This window comes from Ananas comosus, linkage group 9, assembly GCF_001540865.1.
Source record: "Ananas comosus cultivar F153 linkage group 9, ASM154086v1, whole genome shotgun sequence".
Lineage (NCBI taxonomy): Eukaryota > Viridiplantae > Streptophyta > Magnoliopsida > Poales > Bromeliaceae > Ananas > Ananas comosus.
The window spans coordinates 12,437,298-12,457,047 of record NC_033629.1 but is presented as its reverse complement, the minus strand read 5'-3'; the positions used below and the strand labels follow the sequence as shown (position 1 = coordinate 12,457,047).

The window sequence follows — 19,750 nt, the reverse complement described above, 5'->3', positions numbered from 1 at the left end:
AGATGGTGTATTTAAAAAACACAAAATATTTTTCCAAACTCTAACAACTACTTAAATTATTCATCTAAACTGACCATATTATATTCTCTTTTTAGGCCCACCACACTTTGTTTTTAGATAGTTTTTCTCTTTCGAAAAACCGCAGCTAAAGTTATAAATTCTACTGTTTTCATAACAAAAATTAAAATAATCTAAAAGCATGATCTTTAATTGCTGGCGTTATTTATTAAGACTATTTCAATGAATTTTTTTAAATTTTTTTTAAGAGGTTGTTCAGCTCTATCAATAACAGCACAAGTAATTGAGCAATTACTCAATCAATGCTTTGCATGGTAAATTTTGTGCTCCAATAGTAGTAGATTCTAGTCCAATTAATTCTGAGAAATTAATAGTTAAATAAATGAATCAAAAAAGTAAACACTTCACATGTTCTTTACTAAAGAGAGATGTGGGATTTTACAGTTCTGGGTTTTGGTTTGGTGGTGGGTTCTGATAAGGTGGTGGGGATTGGCCTCATCTGGGATTCTGGGGATTGGGTTTTGGGGGAATTCCTCTCAGACTGGTGGGGGTAGCTGTCAGACAGACCCTTCTTTCTGATTGGGTAGGGGGCTGTCTGTCCCTCTTGATGATTTGGGTGGGTATTATCTGGGCTGTCTGTCCCATTTCCAGGGTTAGGGCTTTCTTTTTATTGAAATCTTGTCTTGCTGCCAAGAATTCCCCCTCTGGAAAAGGATTGGGTCTTGGTTTCTGATTCAGTAATTTTTTTTTTCTTCTTCTCTCTCTCCCTTATTATCTATCAACTCTGTTACTTGCTTGTTTTGTAGATCATGTGAATTGTTGTGGTGGATTCTAGTTTATGCTTGCTCTATCTTTGTACAAACACTAGATTTTAGTGTGAAGATGTGCCCATGTTTGGGTTTGCTCGAGGATGTCCTTTTCTTATTTCCTAGATTGAAAAAGTTGTGAAGGATTTGGAGCAGCAATTTTGTAATTGTGTGTGTTCTACCAATCTTGTTCCTCTGTAACCCTAGATTTCCCACTCACACCCATATCCTGTTTGTTGAAATGCCTGTGTGAAAGATTTCCTTTACGCGAAGCATGGAAAGGATGTGAGATCTGGGTGAGTATGAGTACTTCTGCGAAAACGATAGTTTGGTTTCGAAGGGATTTGCGGATCGAAGACAATCCGGCCCTAGCCGCGGCGTCGAAGGATGCTTGCGTTCTTCCGGTGTTTGTTTGGTGCCCTAGCGAAGAAGGGCAGTTCTACCCGGGCCGGGTTTCGCGGTGGTGGCTGAAGCAGTCGCTCGGCCACCTCGATCAGTCCCTGAAGTTGCTTGGATGCCCTCTTGCGTTAATTCGAGCCGAGAGTACGCTCGCTGCTCTTTTGCAGTGCATCGGTGCAATTGGCGCGACGAGAGTAGTTTATAATCATCTGTATGGTAATATTGCCAGACTCCTAATCTCCTTTCATTTGTACTATCTCTTTCTTTCTTTTGCCCATTTTCATTTAAGTTGGATTGTTTGGGAATGTTCTTGTTATGAATAATTCCGGTAGATGTGCTAAACAACTGTGCAAATTTTAGGGGCTTTTTTCTGCAAGACATAGTAATATGCTAAAGTTGCCATTTGGTCTTTTTTTTTTTTTTTGAACTTTTGATTTCTTATAAAGTTGTTCACTTCAGGCATTATTCTTCCTTTCTTGACTTAGTTCTTAGGAACTTACTATGCCAATTTTGTTCAGATAATGTGGGAGAATTGTAATACTCTATCAATTCATCCTGAAATAGTTATAGTGAATCAATTGAGTTAAAGATTTGCAATTTGGGTAACTGTTCGTTGCATCTGCTCTTAAATTTTATGTTCGTCGTACATACCTAGCCATATAATTGCTTCAAAATTCCATATTTTGTATTCTTCAGATGGATTTATGCTGGATAAATTGTTCTTCTTTATTTTTTATTCTAAATTCTAGTAACTCCCTTCGACGGTTGATCTATTTTTATCTATTGTTTTCTTATTTTGTGTTCTAATCTGTACACCTTGCCGTGGTTCACGCTTAATCTTGTCAAAAAAAAAAGGACTGTTTCATTAATCTTGAATCTCAGTTTTGTTTGCGAGCTGTTGTTTCACCAAGCATCAAAACCCAACCATTTCAATGGGAACTTCAAATTGGGTGGTTTCTCTTTTATTTGCTTTTTTAACCTCTTATGTGAGGTTTGTGTTTGTCCGTTAACTGGATTTGGCTCCATAAATATTTTTCTAATACCTGCATTTCATGATTTAATTGTGGCATCGGAGCATGCTATTTGCTTAGTGGTATGTTTTGTGCTACGACACACTCTCTGTGCTGCCAACATGCCCAGACAAGCTACCATCACATTTTTGAGTATTTTATTCTTTTCTCATCAAAGCCATATCCTATCCAAGATTACTCGTAAAATGTAAGATTATGAGGTTAGAAGCATTCCAATCTCATTAAATTGAAGAAAAAAGGGAGAAAAGAGGGGATTTTGGGACGTATTAAAGGAGTATTCTGCTAGTCGCTTTTAGCCAATGATTCTTTATCCGCAAGCATATCGTTGTAAATATGTTCGAAAATAGTTCATTGTTGTGTTAAAATTGGTTCTGTGTTCTTCTGCATATTTTTGGGGGACAAAATAGTTATTTCAATATTTATACAGGCATTCTTAAAATTCAACCTTCGGCCTTTATCTGTTTGATTATTGATTATTGACTGTTATCATAGTGGAAAATTGGTCCTCTTTCTTATGCATACAACCTCATTTTCCAGACCCTGTTTCCCTCGTTCGGGATCACAAGATCAAGAATCAGCTTGCGGCCCTCGGAGTCTCTGTTCAAAGCTTTAATGCCGATCTGCTCTATGAACCGTGGGAAGTCTCTGACGAGAACGGACATGCTTTCACAACTTTCGATGCATTCTGGGAGAAGTGCATGAACTTGCCGATTGACTTAGCCTCGCCTCTTCCGCCCTGGAAATTGGTGCCAGCTGCAGGTAGATATTGACCACTTTATTTACAAAGTGAGTAATGCTACATATATCTCAAGTGGTACTCCCAAACTTCATCAGTGAGTGAGTGCCGTATCTGCAATAGCTATTGATTGCTAATCTCTATTTACTTGAATGGTAACGTGTGAAGTCTTCCCATTTACGGGCAGGAGCCCGTTTCGTATTGGAAAATGTTCTCGTAATGAGGGCATTTTTGTAATTACAAGGATACACACACACACACACACACACACACACACACACGCATGTAAGAAAGCAAGGTTTCAGAGGGAATGCATGGAAACTCATATTTTACTCTATTAGTCCATTAGAATGAGGAGCTAGATGTTTATTTCATTGGCAACTGTATGATTTACGCACGAAATTTGCCATTTCAGGAATAGAAAACATCCAAAGCTGCTCGATTGAGGATCTGGGTCTTGAAAACGAACCGGAGAAATCAAGCAATGCATTGCTAAGCCGAGGTTGGTCGCCAGGTTGGAACAATGCGGACAAGGTGCTCGCGGAATTCGTCGAGGGAAGTCTTCTAGAATATTCCAGAAATAGAATGAAGGTCGAAGGAACCACGACATCGTTGTTGTCCCCTTACCTTCACTTCGGCGAGATTAGTGTGAGAAAAATCTATCAGACCGTTAGAATGAAGCAAATAAATTGGGCGAAAGAAGGGAATTGCGAAGCAGAGGAGAGCGTGAGTCTCTTTCTACGATCGATTGGACTTAGAGAGTACTCGCGTTATTTATGTTTCAATTTTCCCTTCACTCATGAGAGGTCTTTGTTGGGTAATCTACGACACTACCCTTGGAGGGCCGATGAGAACCAGTTCAAGTCATGGAGGCAGGGGAGGACGGGGTACCCTTTAGTGGATGCCGGGATGCGAGAATTATGGGCTACTGGTTGGGTCCATAATAGGATCAGGGTTGTCGTCGCAAGCTTCTTCGTGAAGTTTCTTCTTCTTCCTTGGACGTGGGGAATGAAGTACTTTTGGGACACTTTGTTGGACGCGGATTTAGAGAGCGATATCCTCGGTTGGCAGTATATATCGGGTAGTTTGCCGGATGGCCATGAGCTTAATCGCATCGATAGTCCGGAGGTATGTGATTGTGCAATTTTTGAACTTAAACTTTTTACAATTGGAAAGTTGGAAGTTAAAACTTAATCAAAACCATATTTGCTCGAGTCATTTATTTACATTCCCTTTGTTTAGGAAAAGATGACAAAACTGCCTTCAATATTCTAGTAAGCCAATGATTTTGTTGTGATAACCTCAGCTTGATTCATTCTTTTTATGATACACTCGCCCTCATTTTCGTAAAAAATTAGGTGCAAGGGCAAAAATTCGATCCGGATGGTAAATATGTGAGAAATTGGATACCTGAACTCGCGAGAATGCCGACTGAATGGATCCATCATCCATGGGATGCTCCGAAGCCTGTTCTCAAAGCAGCTGGAGTCGAGTTAGGCTTGAACTACCCGAACCCCATAATAGAAATCGACACAGCTCGCGAACGCCTCGATGATGCTGTTTCCATGATGTGGGAATTGGACAGAGCTGCGAAGATCGCAGCTTTAAATGATTCAAATGAAGTGGTGGCTGATAACCTTGTTAATATAAATAGTTTGGACATCCCGAAGGTCGTTGTGAAGAAAGAAGTATCTTGCAGTATGTCATCGCTCGATCAAAGAGTGCCGTCGGTCCATAACCTCAAGGTGAGTGCGTGTAACTACGAGGAACTAAAGAGCTTAAGTGGAAGAGGAGCTGACAAACAGGTCTTGGACGATCAAGCGCCGACTTCGAATGTGGATGAAGACTTGCGTTCTACGGCTGAATCGTCTTCTGCCAGGAAACGAAGCATCAGCAGCAGTACCTGCGCCGTCCCAACCGCATCTTTTTCGACATCCGAAGCGAATCCTTTAAAGGAGAGTAGCGGGCGTGCTTCAATGGGATCTTCAGTGAAGGTAACCTTAGCTTTGAATTAAAGATTAAGCAATGAACATCTCAGTAATCGTATTCGATGAATATTTTCTTATATCTGTTGTTGATCATTTGTGTTTTCATGTAGGAAGAGGATGATGAGGATGCCCAGAGCAGCATTAAAGGATTAAGACCATCCAAGAGATGTGGTTGACTCGGATTTAACCGAAGAATGATGTTCTTAATGTACAGTAAACTTTAGTCCCTCTCTTATATGTGTATCTTAAAAATAAGTGTGATATTTTATTTTTCCCCAATTTTGAGGCACATCTAATGACAGTTCAATGTTTAATGTACTTGTATCCATCCCTTCATTGAGGTATACTACTGTAACATGTGAGCACTATTATCAAATTATGAATAATAAATGATAATGATCTTGCTATGAACAGCTAAGAGAAGCACACTTTATCTTTGTTTCCGCTAGTCGGAGTTTTTGCAGAAGTGCTGTTTAAGTAAAAGTATTCGTCCCTTATCGTGATCAAATTTAACAATTGTGCAATGCCCAGGTTATAAATACTATATTTAAGAAGACCCATGCTTTATTTAGTGACATCAACAATGTGGACTATTTTTGGTCTCTTTGATTGATTATGTGACACATTTATATATAGTAGGTAGGAATTTCTCTTTTTCTTAATGTTTTTTAATTCCACACGCAAGCAAAGTATATTAACGTGTTTACACAATTGGGTTTTAATTATCTCGAAGTTACCAGAAGTTATTAATCATTAATACAAATATTTTTTAAAAATAGGATCTTAAGTTTTAAAAAATAAATAGTTATTTCACGTAATATTAGAATAGGGTGGTCCTGATGTATAATTTTTCATATTTATGAGGGTATAAGTGCACAAAAATTTAAAGATTTTATGGACCCTTTGGACAAAAATAATATTCTTTTAGGACCGAAATATTCCTAGATGTCATAAACCACACAAGGACAAAAAAATGTAAATATACTTTCAAGGGATAAACATGTAATTTTCCCAATTTTCTCTTTTCTTATTAATAATTAATTAATAATTAATGTACTAAGCCGACTACAGCGTAAGGAACAACACACGTGTCATTTTGATTTACTATTATTACTACACTCAATTTTTATTTATTAATTAATTAATATCTTTTTTGCGTACTATTTTATAATTAAATTGAAAAAAAGAACACAACAAAAGTTGTTTTGAAATTTGAACACGACCCGGATCGAGTCTAACCAAAAGAAACTTTTGCTAATACCCCACTTGGCCACTTAGCCCCCTCATTTATTTATTTATTTATTATTTTTAAGCAATTGTTATGGTTGATGTTCAAATATAGCTAACGATTCACCGTGTTTTGTATTTATATTTTTTTTACCGTTTCACTGTGTTCCGTATTTATAATAAACACGGTGAATAAATTACAGCGTTCAATTTATTCCAGCACCTCCTTTCTTTTGTTTACATAACATTTACGTGGCATTTGCGTAGCAGAAATATAATTATAATTATAATTATAAATTTGATGAGATTATTTATGAAAATAAATTTTTTGACGGANAAAAAAAAAAAAAAAAAAAAAAAAAAAAAAAAAAAAAAAAAAAAAAAACCGAAAGAACAAAAACCGCGAGGGGCAGATGCGTAATTCCGGTGAAGCCGGCCGAGTATTGTAAGGAAGAGGCGAATTCCGATTCGAAACCGTTGGTTGAACGAAGCCGCGAAAGCGAACGCGAACGCGAACGTGACCATCGCCCTCCCTCGGTTTTGGCGGTTTTTATTTTTAATTATTATTAATCCAACATCGCAAGCGGAGTTTCCATTTCCATTTCGCCATTTCCGTGGGGATCGACTCGATGCGGTTGGGGTTACGGAGAGGCCGCGGCGGGGATGGGCTTCGTGAGCACGGTTCTGGGGATCGTCGGCTTCGGATGCGGCGTCGCCATCGGGGTTTTGATCGGATACTTCTTCTACATCTACTTCAACCCTACCGACGTTAAGGTCCCAAATTCGCTTCTGATCACTTCAATTGGGAATTTTTCGCCGAATTCGACCGCGGTTTCGATGAATTCGATGGCTTTGATTGCTGAATTTAGAAACATGTTTAGTTTGATTGAGTGTTGATCAAAACGCTCGATCAAACCATGTAAGAGTTGAGCGCTTGTTATTCAGGATCGTCCCTGTTCCGTCCCCTGCACTGCGACTTAATTTGTCATATATGTTGCACGCTCTTTAGTCCCTTAATGTTTATCAAAACTTAATTTTTGTTGCAAAACAACGTCTTAGGAACAAAATGCTATTTGCTAAGGAAAAAAAAGAATAAATTTATTTGACTTATGAGGACTAGAGTGCGATATTGACCAAGTTGCAGTAGCTGTTCTTCTGATATTTTGCATGATCTCTTCTTTGTGATGCTTTGCTTCCTGTTGAGTGTTTTATCCTGTAATTTTAGAAAGGTAAAGTGTCATATTAAAAGAAATTATTTTGACCTTTTCTTGTAAGAAATGTAATTACTATTATTCTTCGTCTGAATTGGTAGGTCGCTTAATCCACCCTATTTGGCACAATCTCAATGCATATCTTTTCTTTTTAGTAAATCTTTCTTTTTCAAATAGGTTGCTTATTTATTCATTATTGATTGGCATGCCCCGATGCATCTTCTGTTGAATAAGTATTTACCTACTACAATTAATGCTTATGTGGAGCGAGTGATCTAATAATGCTTACCACACAAGATTGCTTAAATTTAGACATTGTCGTCTATGTTTAGTTGCTTTTCAAGACGTCACACCTAGACGCATACTACGCACACTGTTTTTTGTTTCCCCTTTCGAACACAAATTTGGCAATAGTTTAATGGTGGGCCTGCGAGCAATTGCTGGTTTCCCTGGCTGGAGCCGTGCAGAAGCTTCGAATCAAAACTTCTACTTTTGGGGTTCAGAAACTCATATGGGCTTCATGTCCTCCAGAAACTTTATTTGCCAAATGCTTACATGCCTCATTTTGCTATTCTAGAGGACACGCCAAACGCTCTCTTACCATAAGTTCCATGAGTTTTATGTCGGTTGGACACAAGTTTGTTGTTGCATATGTTACATGCAATGCAATTACATTGTTCACAAGTTCATAGCCCACTAGCGTGTAGGTTCCATTCTATGTTAATACGAGTTGATAATAGGGAAATGGATTTGTTCGTCGCATGGAAGAACTGCATACTGATGTGTAAATGGAACAATAAGTATAAAAAACATTTTGGCATTTTCTTATGTTTGATTTTTGCAGGATCCAATTATTAGACCTCTACATGAGTTAGATACGAAGGCCTTACAAAGAATTTTACCCGAGATTCCATTATGGGTGAAGAATCCCGACTATGACCGTGTGAGTTTTTTTAATCCTTGTTTAGATTTTCCAAATACAGATATTTTTTCAGATTGTATAGTGATTTTTTTCAAAGCCTGATTGTTTAGTCAGCTGAAAATTCTTTTTCAGTAGAGACAAAAACTATTTTCAGATGAGAATGTCATTCAAAAATTGAAAATTGAATATTTATTGAAATTATAGTGCATTTTCATAATATATATTTAAGAGAAATATTCTGTTGCTGCTCAATTTACTGCAGAGGTCTCATTTCATAATGCTGTGACTCAATATTCTGTAGTTTCCAACAAGTTATTTTTTATTGAATCATTGGATCCTTCTTTTTAACTTTTGCAGGTCGACTGGCTGAATAAGTTTCTTTCTAATATGTGGCCTTACCTCAATAAGGTTCTTCAAACTTCCATATGGACTATTTTTCCTTTCAGTGGACTTACATTTGTTGCCTTAGATTATGGTCATTTTCTACTACTAAATTTTCATTTACAATGACTATACATACGATTATTACTAATTTCAGGCGGTGTGCAATCTAATAAGAAGTACAGCTAAGCCAATATTTGATCAATATGTTGGAAAGTACGGGATCGAGTCAATTGAATTCGAAGATTTAACACTTGGCACTCTTCCCCCTACATTCCAAGGTGTGTGCTGCTCTTTCCTTATCTATCTAATCATTTTTTACTGGTTGAATGATTTCTAATGGATAATAACTAACACTTGGCACTCTTCCCCTACATTCCAAGGTGTGTGCTGCTCTTTTCTCATCTATCTAATCATTTTTTATTGGTTGAACAATTTCTAATGGGATAATAACTGTCAATTGTTTGATATGGCATTAGAGGCATATGTTTAGTTTCCCTTGTATTTCACGAGGACAGAAAATCTATTTTCCAATCTTGATTCATTACTCCAACAGTAGCACCAACATGAAAAATGAAGTAGCTATAGAAAAGAAAGATAACAGATGGCGTTGGAGTGGACTGATTTTTGTCGAGCAGGGTGATGTTGGTGTCTGTTACACCCTTCGTTCTGCTGCTTGTTCTCGTTTTTTTATCGGGCTCTTCCTTTCGTTATTGTCTGTTAATTGTCTAAGTGTCCTCTCGAGGCCCAGGCTGCCTCACTCTATGTTGATTTCACCTACTTAATGAATGAAGCAGGTAGCGTGCTACCTTTCTCTCCAAAAAACAGATGCGTGTGAATAGTGATGATTATAATTCTTCTCTGTCAATATTAAAAAGGTTAATTTGATCTTTTCATACATCCCTTCTCTTTGTGTAGACATAACAAGTCAACCAGGGAGAGTTAATCTCCATAGATCTTTTGGCTGATCAATTTTCAAATATCAACTGCTAAAAATTAGGTTTAACACTAAATCCTTGTGTATCACATGAGTACCAGTTTTGAATGCATTATAACAGTCCAACATCCAAAAGGTATGAAGTCTAAGATGAAGAATACCCCTGACTATATTGCTATTTGCAATTTTGCCCTAACCACGGCCTGCAATAAACCCCGTAATGTTTTGTGATGTTGTGATATGTAAAATTATCATTGAAAATGTTAAATCTAAGAGTGTCTTTTTCTTGGCTCTGACAGGTATCAAAGTTTATGAAGTTCAAGAAAAGGAGTTAGTTCTTGAGCCTGTGATTCGATGGGCCAGCAATGCAAGCATCATCGTCGTTTTGAAGTCATTCTTTCCAAAGATGTCAGTGCAGGTTAGATGTTAGAAACTTGCAATATGTAATCAAGGATGACATATTGCACATACAGATATTTGTATTTATATTGTGGCTTACTGAATTGGTACTTTCATATATATCCTTCTCAAACCTAACTCAAATATATACCCTTGTAATTAGAAGTTTGACTCTTTCTGAAAATCTTTTCTAATGCAAAAACTAACTTTGTCACATGGATTGGATGACTTGTCCGCTTGAAACTCGGGTTTTTTTGCTGAGAAACTACGATTATATGTGAAAATTCAAATTTTAGAGGAGTAAATTTGTAAAAGATGATTTTTCAGGCATGAAAGTGTGAACCCCTTGTACTAATAAGGTATTATGGTGTTTTCAGCTATTGGATTTGCAAATATCATTGTCACCACGGGTGACTCTAAAACCTCTTGTGCCAAGCTTTCCATGCTTTGCAAACGTGAGAGTATCTTTGACAGAAAAGGTAAATGAAAATAGGTCATTTTTTACTCTGGAGTACAACGTCAGTGTAATACTCTGCAAGAAAACCCACTGACTTCATTTGAATTTTGTCTCAGCCATATGTTGACCTTGGATTCAAACTATTCGGTGGAGATATCATGGCAATACCCGGATTATATCGATTCGTTCAGGTCTAAACTATTATCTTAAATTTAGTTTGGCTGCATTGGAATTTGAACTTTTTAGCAAGTATGATATATCATATCCATGTAAACACCAAATGCTGAGGTATTTAAAATAATTACATGCATATACAAAATCCACTGCCTTTCCTCATTTTCCCATTCGGCTTTTCTAGTTAGTCATGACAAAAATGAAATTACATAATAAAATGCAATCTCCTTCCTAGTTATGGATACTTTGTTCTTAAATCTTGATCTTTTTTTTTACTAATTGGTGAATCATGATAACTTAATATCAAATCAGTTCAAATTCCAAGGGCCTTAGAAACTTTGATGATCACTGTATCATAGAAACCACCTTTTTTCTTTGGTAATTTTCTCATTACGGTGTTATATTCTAAGCTATAACTGGTTCTCTGTCATATTGGTCTATTACAGGAGACAATTGCTTCAGAAATTTCAAATCTCTACCATTGGCCCAAAGTTTTAGAAGTTCCTATTCTAGATGGTTCCAGGTAAGCTTCTGCAATATTGACTCGAACGATCACGTTAATATAATCCTATGCATAAATACTTTTAAGGTGCGTTTTCCTAATAAGTTTGCCCATAGTTTTGCTAGATTTTCTATCTTTGAATTATTTCAGTTTCACAATTAGAGAAATAACTTATTGAAATATAAGGAAAACTACACATGTTCCCCTTAAAAGATCTATAATTCCGTTAATGTCCTTCAGAAGGCGAAAATCTTACAAATGCCGTTCAAGTAGTTCTAATGGCTTCTGTACAGATTCAATCTTTTGAGGGATGTGAAAATAATTTTAACTTTCAAGGGGTACAGTTGAAATTAATCCAAGCAAAGATAATTCAAGGCTTCTCTAAACATTGGCCTCTCCTTTTTTACAGTGGGGCAACAAACAAGCCGGTTGGCATTTTACATGTAAAGGTTGTTCGGGCAATGAATCTTCTAAAAATGGATCTCCTCGGGAAGTCTGACCCGTACGTCAAACTCAGATTGAGTGGCGAGAGATTGCCATCGAAGAAAACTTCAATAAAGATGAGTAATTTGAATCCAGAATGGAATGAACATTTCAAACTTATAGTGAAAGATCCTGAGACCCAAGTTCTCGAGCTCCAAGTCTATGATTGGGAAAAGGTTTAGCTTCCTATTTGCGTCTTATCTTCTTTCATCATATTCTGCTATCGTTATAGTTTGAATACAGGGCATTCTTAAGTTGATGAAGTATGTGCTCTCATCAGTTCGGCTATTCGCTTTGTTGAATTTACCTGTTTGAGTGAATGATGCAAGTCCTTGGAGCTTTTATATTTCCCTGCAAAGTCATTTATTTGCAACATTTAACCAGTAACATCTGAATTTTCATACAACCCATGGAAGGAGCAGATTTTTACTAGAGAACCCTTATATTTAATTTAGGAACTTGTGCATTTTATGTTGTAAATTTGTTTTGCATTTTCGCCACAAGCGCGTCTACATTCATGAATATATTCTTCACCTTAGCTTTCTTTTATACTCAAAGAGGGATCGAGTAACCTAGTGGAGCATGACAAGATTTTTATATGACCGCATAACATATACGTTCGCTAAAGCATTCTTTTTCTTAAAATATGGTAAATCGCCTTTTTGGTATAATGTGCTATCATGAAAAATCATGATTATTATTATGACCTTGTAAGGGCATATATAAATGTCTCTCTCTTTTACTGCATGCCTTGATGCATTTCACACTTAAAACTTCTGGAAATGCTCGCGGCATGTAAGTAATGTAATCTTTAATATATTTGTACAGGTCAAGATGCATGATAAGTTGGGCATGCAAGTAATTCCTCTGCGGTCGCTAACTCCACACGAGACTAAGTCATTCACACTTGATCTTCTCAAAAGTATGAACCCAAACGATCCACACAATAAAAAGAAGAGAGGAAAACTTGTCGTTGAGCTGACTTTCGATCCTTTTAAAGAGGAGAATGAGAGGTTAAATGGAAGTATAGACGGAGATCGAGAGCATGCTAGCATTAAAAGAGCTCCTCATGATATATCTTCTGAAGGTGGGGTGTTGTTGGTGACAATAGAAGGCGCAGAAGATGTCGAAGGGAAGCATCACACCAATCCTTACGCAGTGATTCTTTTCAGAGGAGAGAAGAAGAAAACTAAGGTATTTTTCTATTTATCATTGCTATTATATTTTACTCTTATGAAATTAAAAAGAAGCCTAGATTCAGAAAACCTCTTTACAAATCTTGTGATTTTCACTGCTGTCCTCTAGAAAAAAAAAAAAAAACTTCTTTTCACCGAGCTCATTGTCCTATCAACAAAGTGATTGATATTGCCTAGTTGTACATTCACGACGGAGATAGAGCGACGAAAACTTGTAGTTTAAGGGGTTGATATATAGGTTTTAATATTTCGACAGAGCAAAGCGAAGTTCATGGTAATTAAAGCTGGGTTTCCTAAAATTTAATGTTAAAACATTGTACTTCAATTTTTCAGTGTTTGAGTGGGCATGTAACTTATCATCTTTTCAATGTTTCTTGCCAATGCCCGATTCGAAGGTAATCAAGAAAAGCAGGGACCCGCGATGGAACACGGAGTTCCAATTCGTGCTCGAAGAAGCCCCAGTTAATGATAGAATCCATATCGAAGTCATGAGCAAGCGCAGCAGTTTTTCTTTTCGCAGTAAGGTCCGAAATATGTCCATCTTCGACTTCGCTACTTCCCTTTCATTTTTTCTTTTTCCTTTTCTTTTATTTATTAACTCAACTCCTTTTTTTCGCTTTCGTAGGAATCTCTTGGGCATGTAGATATTAATTTAGCAGATGTCGTGCACAACGGCCGCATCAACGAGAGATACCATCTAATAAACTCGCGGAACGGAAAGCTAAATGTCGAGATCAAATGGAGCACTGTTTGATGAAGTAAACTAGTTATGTACTATATTTCTTGCTGGAGATTTCGCTGAGAAGGCATTCTTGTATAGTGAGAGGAACAATATAATCATTACTGCAAAAAATAAATTTATTATCATTTCATCTTCAGAAAGGAACAATATAAAGGCGAAAATTTCTGTAAATGGAAGAATATATGTTATGATATTCATGTTAGTTTCATTCGTGATATGTGCGAAAATTTGTTGCATTTGAGAGTAACTTTGTCGTCTTACATTCGTTATTGCGGACGTATTGCATTACGTATTGCTGGAGAGTAATTTGTTTTTGTACATAATATCATATTGTATATATTATAATGAATCAGTTATGATATATTTTTTGCGTTTCTCCTCAAAAGTAGTCATGTTAATTCTATTCTACTTAATAACAAGACGGGCATTAATAAATTTAGTAAAAGTTTAAATTTATCATATGAACATTCTATATATTATAATTAATCATCTGATTTAAACATTTTTTCAGATTTTTATTTGTTGTTGGCACGCGACGGTTTTGTGATATGAAAAATATTATTTTAATTTTTCTGACAATGCTTTTGAATGGTGAAGTATAACGTGACTGAAAATAGTGATTTGTAATATGCATGAAGCGTAGGCAGTGATTTAATAGATGAAAAATTCAAACTTCTTAAAAAAAAATAAAAATTTAAATTTAATTGAGCGAGAATATGAGTGGCTCTTACACTTTTTTCCTTTTTTTTATTTTTTTTATTTTACCCTTCAATTGAACCGGCCATGGTTCGGCCCGGTTTGGAGTCATCACAACGAACCGGACCGGATCGGACCGGTGCATTCGCGACCAACCTAATAGTCGCTACTCGAACCTTCGTTCGCCCCCGATCTTCTTCGTCACCGCCTCCCTCGCGCTCTTCGTGGATGCCCTATCAAACCCTAATCCATTTTTTACCCCTCCGAAGCACGAAACCTCGATTTCCCCCAAATTTGCAGATACTGCGCACGGATTCTTCTTCCGATTCGTTAACATGGTTCGTCCGTCTCCCTCCTTTTGCACCCTCGTGTTAAAATTTTGTTTGGTGATTTCTTGTTCGGTTTCGGTTATTGCATGTTAATTCGGGTCTATTTGTGATTAATTCTTATTATTTCGCTATTTTTACGCGTTTATGCTATTTGAATTTTCTTAATTGAGACGAATTGCTTGGTGGTTACGGAGATCGTGGGTAAAATTTGGATCTTGTGGCCTCTTGGGTGTTCTTGAGCGTTTAGATCGGGGTATTTAGGAATTGTTTGGTATTTTTGCCGATGTTCTAAAGAAAACCATAAATTTTATGTGCTTGGATGCGTCGAATTTCTAGAGAAAAACATAATTTTTATGTTTGGTATCTAGGAATTGTTTGGTATTTTTGCCAATGTTCTAAAGAAAAATGTAGTTTTTATGTGATTGGATGCGCTGAATTTATCACTTTTTGTCATTGTTGCTCAATGACCTCTTGAAAAAAAGGAGAAAAAAAAATGAAGAACCAAAAAGAGTCACTAATAGGTTTTATTTATTGTTGCCAAATGTACCCGTCGATCTATAATTTTGTGGTAACTGAGCAATCAGTGCTTCGCTGGCTCACGCCATGGTCTAATTTGTGTTTAAGAAAACTCAGAAGTACGGCGATTGTGTTGAACAAGGGCTTAACTTTTGATTTGGATATTGTGACATAATTCTTTCTATAAGCACTCTAAATATATCAATATATGAATATGAACATTTTTGGAACTAGAAGGTATTGGATGACGGCCATTGAACTTGCTTGCAAAAATTGTCGACGAGTATGCAGTATGCACCTACCATCGATGCAATTGCTCATCCCAGTGAACCGATTTATTTCTTTGATTGTGAGAATGATAGACCATATTCAGGAATAAATGTTGTTCCCTTTTCTCTTCTGCGGTTCTTCTTATCTGTGTTTTTGATATTGGGACATTGTCCTGTACGTTGGGAGGAACTTGGGATGGTTCATTTAGGGTTTCACCTCCAATAGGCTATGTTATTGTAATGTTTCATCTTGAATGAGAAAGTATGGAAATAATTATTATGTTATTGTTTCGGCAGAATGCTTTCTTTGCCTTGCAAATAAAGTAACATAATTTTCCCATAAGAAAAATGCATTTGTTCTTTGTATGTATTGCCTTTGTGATGTGCATGTACATGTATCTATCTGTGTAGTCACATACGTATTCAGGTATGCATCTTCCTGTGAGTGTTTGTTAAATTTCTTTTTTTTTTTAGGCTGCGAAACTTATTGCCAACTTAATTATAATGGGCTCTGGAATATTGGGAAGAGCTGTTTTACAAGCTTATCGTAAAGCACTTGAAAGTAAGTCCTTTGTACCTTGTGCTATTGAGAAGTTGATCTATGGACTTTTACGACTTTATGATTAATACTATTTCCTGCTAGTTAATTTCTTTCTGTAATACTGTAATCTGTGATTTCGATCAGTGCTTTCGCATGAAACTTTTGGGAGCTTCAATATGTGGAATAACATGTAGTATTTGAAGTTGCGAGTCTGAGTACTTGAAACATATGGGCTGTTTGTGAGGAGCAAAATCAGATATTTAGAACAGAACTTTATAGAATGTTTTATTAGTTTTGTTGCTTAATTAGTGTTAAATAACTGCTTACGTCGAAATTTTAGCTGCACATTTTATTGGATAATAGAGAAAGTAGCCTCTAATGGTTGCTTTAAACTATTTTGCAAATAATTCTTTTTTTGCTTTTAAGATGTTATTGCTACTAGTAGGTCATACTATTGCTTGAAAAGGGATAGGCTAGCTAGAATATCAGACTATTCTATTTATACTGATGATTCAATACTATGGATGCTCGTGGTTCTTACACTCATGAAATACTGAAAAATAAGATTACTGAATGGTATAAGTAATCTCTCTCTCTCTCTCTCTCTCTCTCTCTCTCTCTCTCTCTCTAGCTATGATAATTTCAGATATTTCAGCTTGGTTTTTCTAGTTTGAACCTTGAACCTACTAGTTTCAATTGAAAAACAAAATTGAATTTTTTGCGTTTAATTCTTAACGTGGTTACTATCGATTGGACCATGTAGTGAAATCATGGTCAATCAGCATTTAAGTGAAGCATTAAGTACTCTTACTTTCTATGTGTCTATCTTAAGATGCCAATAAAACCGGTGTTGCGCACGAAGCAATGAACAACATCCGCAGAGGTAGCAGAGCTATGACCGAACAGGAAGCCAGGCAGATCTTAGGTGTTTCGGAGCAGTCAACATGGGAAGAAGTCTTGCAGGTCTTTTACCCCTCTCTCTCTCTCTCTCTCTCCGAGCACGCGCGACTGATGCTATGATGCTATTTGATGATGCAGAAGTATGACACGTTGTTCGAGCGGAATGCGAAGAGCGGGAGCTTCTATCTACAGTCAAAGGTTCATAGAGCAAAAGAGTGCTTAGAAGCTGCATACCAAAAGGAGGGTACTCAAGAAAGCAGTTGAAATAAAACCAACTCCTTGGTACCTGCTTAACTCTTCCTTTTTCTTACTGTATAACTAATTAATTTTCCTTTCCCCTTTAATATTTGTTTACAGGGTAGAAAGTGTATATAATAATCATCTCTTATGTATCTTGACGGGTAAAGCATAAATGCCAGATTAATTAAGTCATAACAAGGATGAGGATTTTGTCAAGGATCCAATGAAGGAAATTTTGCGCTTTTGGTTTGAGACATATGCCCGTTGCGATCAATTTTCTATCGTTAAAATAAATGTTGCCTCAAGTTTAACTGTTCGTGTTATATACCCATTCCTTTTCATTTAATTTTGAGTATATATAATCAGTCTAATGTTTCATAATTATTCTTATTGAGTGAGGTTGGATTTCGATTAGGGCTGTGCAACACTTGTTCGACCCATGTGACCCGGCCCGGCCCGGCCCGTCCGGCTCGCACATGACTGGTGAGTTCAAAATTTGTTGGCTTGCAGAATCTATCTTTTGAATGAAAGCCTTGTGATACTTAAAAGAGTTCTTGAAGAAAAAAGTTGATTCTAGATGTAGGTGAAGTGTTTTGATCTTTCGTAGACACAACATATTGTTACTTACGTAATCAGTAAGGTTTCGAAAAACAGATGCAGAACCCTTGATTATGTCGGTATGTCCTGAGATCTATGTATTATGCTCCATATCTAGGACATAAATAGGGGACCGCCCTATGTATATAAGTGAAAAAGGCTGTGAACAGAGGGGGAATGGTTTTAATGATGAATGAATGGCTCAATGCATTGCATCCTTATCATCCTGTTTGTAGCATTAGCTGCAGCATTAGTACTATAGTAGCAGTAGTAATGAGGTGAAGGGTCCCTTTACTTGAAGCCCACCGTGTCGGCTGTCGGCTGTCGACCGCTCAGCTATCTGCCGTCCATCCAATCACTGTCTAATGGCGGTTTTCAGACGGATACGGCAGATGTCTGAGCGATCCATGGTCGACGCATGATGACCTTTGAGCATGGATGCACACAACACTATCATATGTACTAGCCTGCTGTGAAGCACACTAATAACAAGTAAAATTAGGGTTTCTTCGTCATGAGATCAAATTGGTAATTGTTGTGTCCCTAGGTAATGTTACAAAAGGATTAGATTTGGTTGGAGAGGCAAATTATGCACATTTTGTTTTTTTGGATGGTAATATCTAGGGGGAGTACCTAATCTTTGAACAAGTTACAATGATTACTAAAATTTTCATTTAATTATTATTTTAGTTGTGAACTTCTCTTCCTATTTTAACCATGAGTGCAATTGGAAAAATTTTGTTAGGTTTAAGAGTTCGGTTTTGAGAGATCAAATTGCAATATTCATGCGTTACCACGCATTTTACCTTCCAATTTCATATAATATATATTTACCAGGAGATCAAATAATTGAACATTGAATAGTTTCCAACCTTGCTTCTTTTCCTTTTAATTTTTTGAGGATAAACTTTTAAGTACTTACTTTAAATAGAGTTAAACAAGATAGTAAAATGATACTTTGTAGAAATTACATGATGGCACGATATAATATTTTATCATTCCATAATCAACACTTCACAATTTTGTGGTTTGAAAAAAGTATTAATTTGACTATCTTTTAAAAAAACTTTTATTGAAACATTCGATTCTTATGATGAAATAAAAATAAAACTGTAGAATAATTAAGTGTAACTTTTTGACATATTGGACGACAGTGTGGAAACCATAATAGAGAAAATTAAACTTTATCCTCGTGTTTTTTAGTCAGAGACTAAACTCCGCGATTCCTATTGAATTATTAGCAATTCTAAAAAGATAGCTTGAACCAAACGCACTCTAAAAAGTTTTCGACTTTCTGATTTACCATTTTTAGAAGGTTAATATTGAAAATATTTTTTTTACGTTTCAACATATTTCAAATATGTTCATAGAATTAAAATATATTAATAAACTTTGTTAATAAACTCTGTTCTTTATATGAAATTATTATTTTGCCTTTTCAAATATCCCTTTCTACCATCATTGATTTTTTTTATTTGTCCTTAAGTTAGGGGCGCAAAAAGTATTTTACTCTTTGGTCTTTTCAAATATACCCTTCTGTCATCACCAACATTTCTTATTTACTCTTAAGTTAAGGACAAAAGTAGCATTTAAATTTTTTTTAACTGTGGTAAATATTTAATTCACGTTTAACCCAAGTTAACTTAACGGATGGTAACTGCAGGCGTATTTTGGAATAACAGAGGAACATATGAGGGGTATATTGGAAAGAAAAAAAAAGAGTAAATGAGATATTTTCGAAGTTTTGAGGGGTTTATAGGTAATTATCCCTTTTTTGGTTATTTTTTTTTTTTTCAGATATGCTCTGGTGATTCTTTATTCTGCCCAAATTGGAGAGGGATCTTTTTTTCTTTTATTTTCTTTTGAGGTGCTTAAACTATTTGTAAAGAGTTTTAAACCCTAACCAAAACATGTCATTCTTTTCACATATATATTCCAAATATAAATAAGTAAATCCACTTAGCATTCCTCAAAATAGCATTACTGCTTATTGATATATGTATATATTATTATGATAATTAAAGCTCTTAATTAATATCTTTTGTTTACTTAT

At 36.1% G+C, this 19,750-nt stretch overlaps 3 protein-coding genes across 7 annotated transcripts; all 3 read left to right on the top strand.

Moving 5' to 3' along the window:
- LOC109715306 (cryptochrome-1-like) lies at nucleotides 597-5,391 on the top strand. Its single transcript, XM_020240245.1, has 5 exons — nucleotides 597-1,439; nucleotides 2,792-3,013; nucleotides 3,406-4,118; nucleotides 4,349-4,984; nucleotides 5,089-5,391. Exons 1-5 carry the CDS (start codon nucleotides 1,127-1,129, stop codon nucleotides 5,152-5,154), a joined length of 1,950 nt encoding a protein of 649 aa, XP_020095834.1. The 5' UTR covers nucleotides 597-1,126; the 3' UTR covers nucleotides 5,155-5,391.
- On the top strand, nucleotides 6,694-13,845 carry LOC109715844 (synaptotagmin-3-like). Of its 2 annotated transcripts, none has more exons than XM_020241041.1 (12): nucleotides 6,694-6,979; nucleotides 8,261-8,359; nucleotides 8,696-8,746; nucleotides 8,877-9,000; nucleotides 9,956-10,074; nucleotides 10,433-10,534; nucleotides 10,629-10,703; nucleotides 11,133-11,209; nucleotides 11,598-11,847; nucleotides 12,500-12,865; nucleotides 13,263-13,391; nucleotides 13,493-13,845. In XM_020241041.1, the coding sequence occupies exons 1-12, from the start codon at nucleotides 6,869-6,871 to the stop codon at nucleotides 13,619-13,621; spliced, it is 1,632 nt and encodes a 543-aa protein (XP_020096630.1). In that variant the 5' UTR covers nucleotides 6,694-6,868; the 3' UTR covers nucleotides 13,622-13,845. The 2 variants fall into 2 exon arrangements, with proteins under 2 accessions (XP_020096630.1, XP_020096631.1); XM_020241042.1 differs by lacking the exon at nucleotides 6,694-6,979 and adding an exon at nucleotides 6,989-7,124.
- On the top strand, nucleotides 14,476-18,375 carry LOC109715843 (mitochondrial import inner membrane translocase subunit PAM16 like 2-like). Of its 4 annotated transcripts, none has more exons than XM_020241039.1 (5): nucleotides 14,476-14,643; nucleotides 15,894-15,981; nucleotides 16,793-16,923; nucleotides 16,999-17,142; nucleotides 17,516-18,375. In XM_020241039.1, exons 1-4 carry the CDS (start codon nucleotides 14,641-14,643, stop codon nucleotides 17,122-17,124), a joined length of 348 nt encoding a protein of 115 aa, XP_020096628.1. In that variant the 5' UTR covers nucleotides 14,476-14,640; the 3' UTR covers nucleotides 17,125-17,142; nucleotides 17,516-18,375. The 4 variants fall into 4 exon arrangements, with proteins under 4 accessions (XP_020096628.1, XP_020096629.1, XP_020096627.1 ...); XM_020241040.1 differs by having other exon boundaries at nucleotides 17,500-18,375; XM_020241038.1 differs by having other exon boundaries at nucleotides 17,218-17,921.

Excerpts from the sequence above, each read along its gene's own strand:
- LOC109715306 (XM_020240245.1), top strand. The coding sequence starts at position 1,127 with ATGAGTACTTCTGCGAAAACGATAGTTTGGTTTCGAAGGGATTTGCGG. Across the intron at positions 1,440-2,791 it reads AGTTTATAATCATCTGTATG|ACCCTGTTTCCCTCGTTCGG; the intron begins GTAATATTGCCA and ends CTCATTTTCCAG. Across the intron at positions 3,014-3,405 it reads GAAATTGGTGCCAGCTGCAG|GAATAGAAAACATCCAAAGC; the intron begins GTAGATATTGAC and ends TTGCCATTTCAG.
- LOC109715844 (XM_020241041.1), top strand. The coding sequence starts at position 6,869 with ATGGGCTTCGTGAGCACGGTTCTGGGGATCGTCGGCTTCGGATGCGGC. Across the intron at positions 9,001-9,955 it reads TCTTCCCCCTACATTCCAAG|GTATCAAAGTTTATGAAGTT; the intron begins GTGTGTGCTGCT and ends TGGCTCTGACAG. Across the intron at positions 10,704-11,132 it reads GATTATATCGATTCGTTCAG|GAGACAATTGCTTCAGAAAT; the intron begins GTCTAAACTATT and ends GGTCTATTACAG.
- LOC109715843 (XM_020241039.1), top strand. Across the intron at positions 15,982-16,792 it reads TTATCGTAAAGCACTTGAAA|ATGCCAATAAAACCGGTGTT; the intron begins GTAAGTCCTTTG and ends GTCTATCTTAAG. Across the intron at positions 16,924-16,998 it reads CATGGGAAGAAGTCTTGCAG|AAGTATGACACGTTGTTCGA; the intron begins GTCTTTTACCCC and ends TTGATGATGCAG.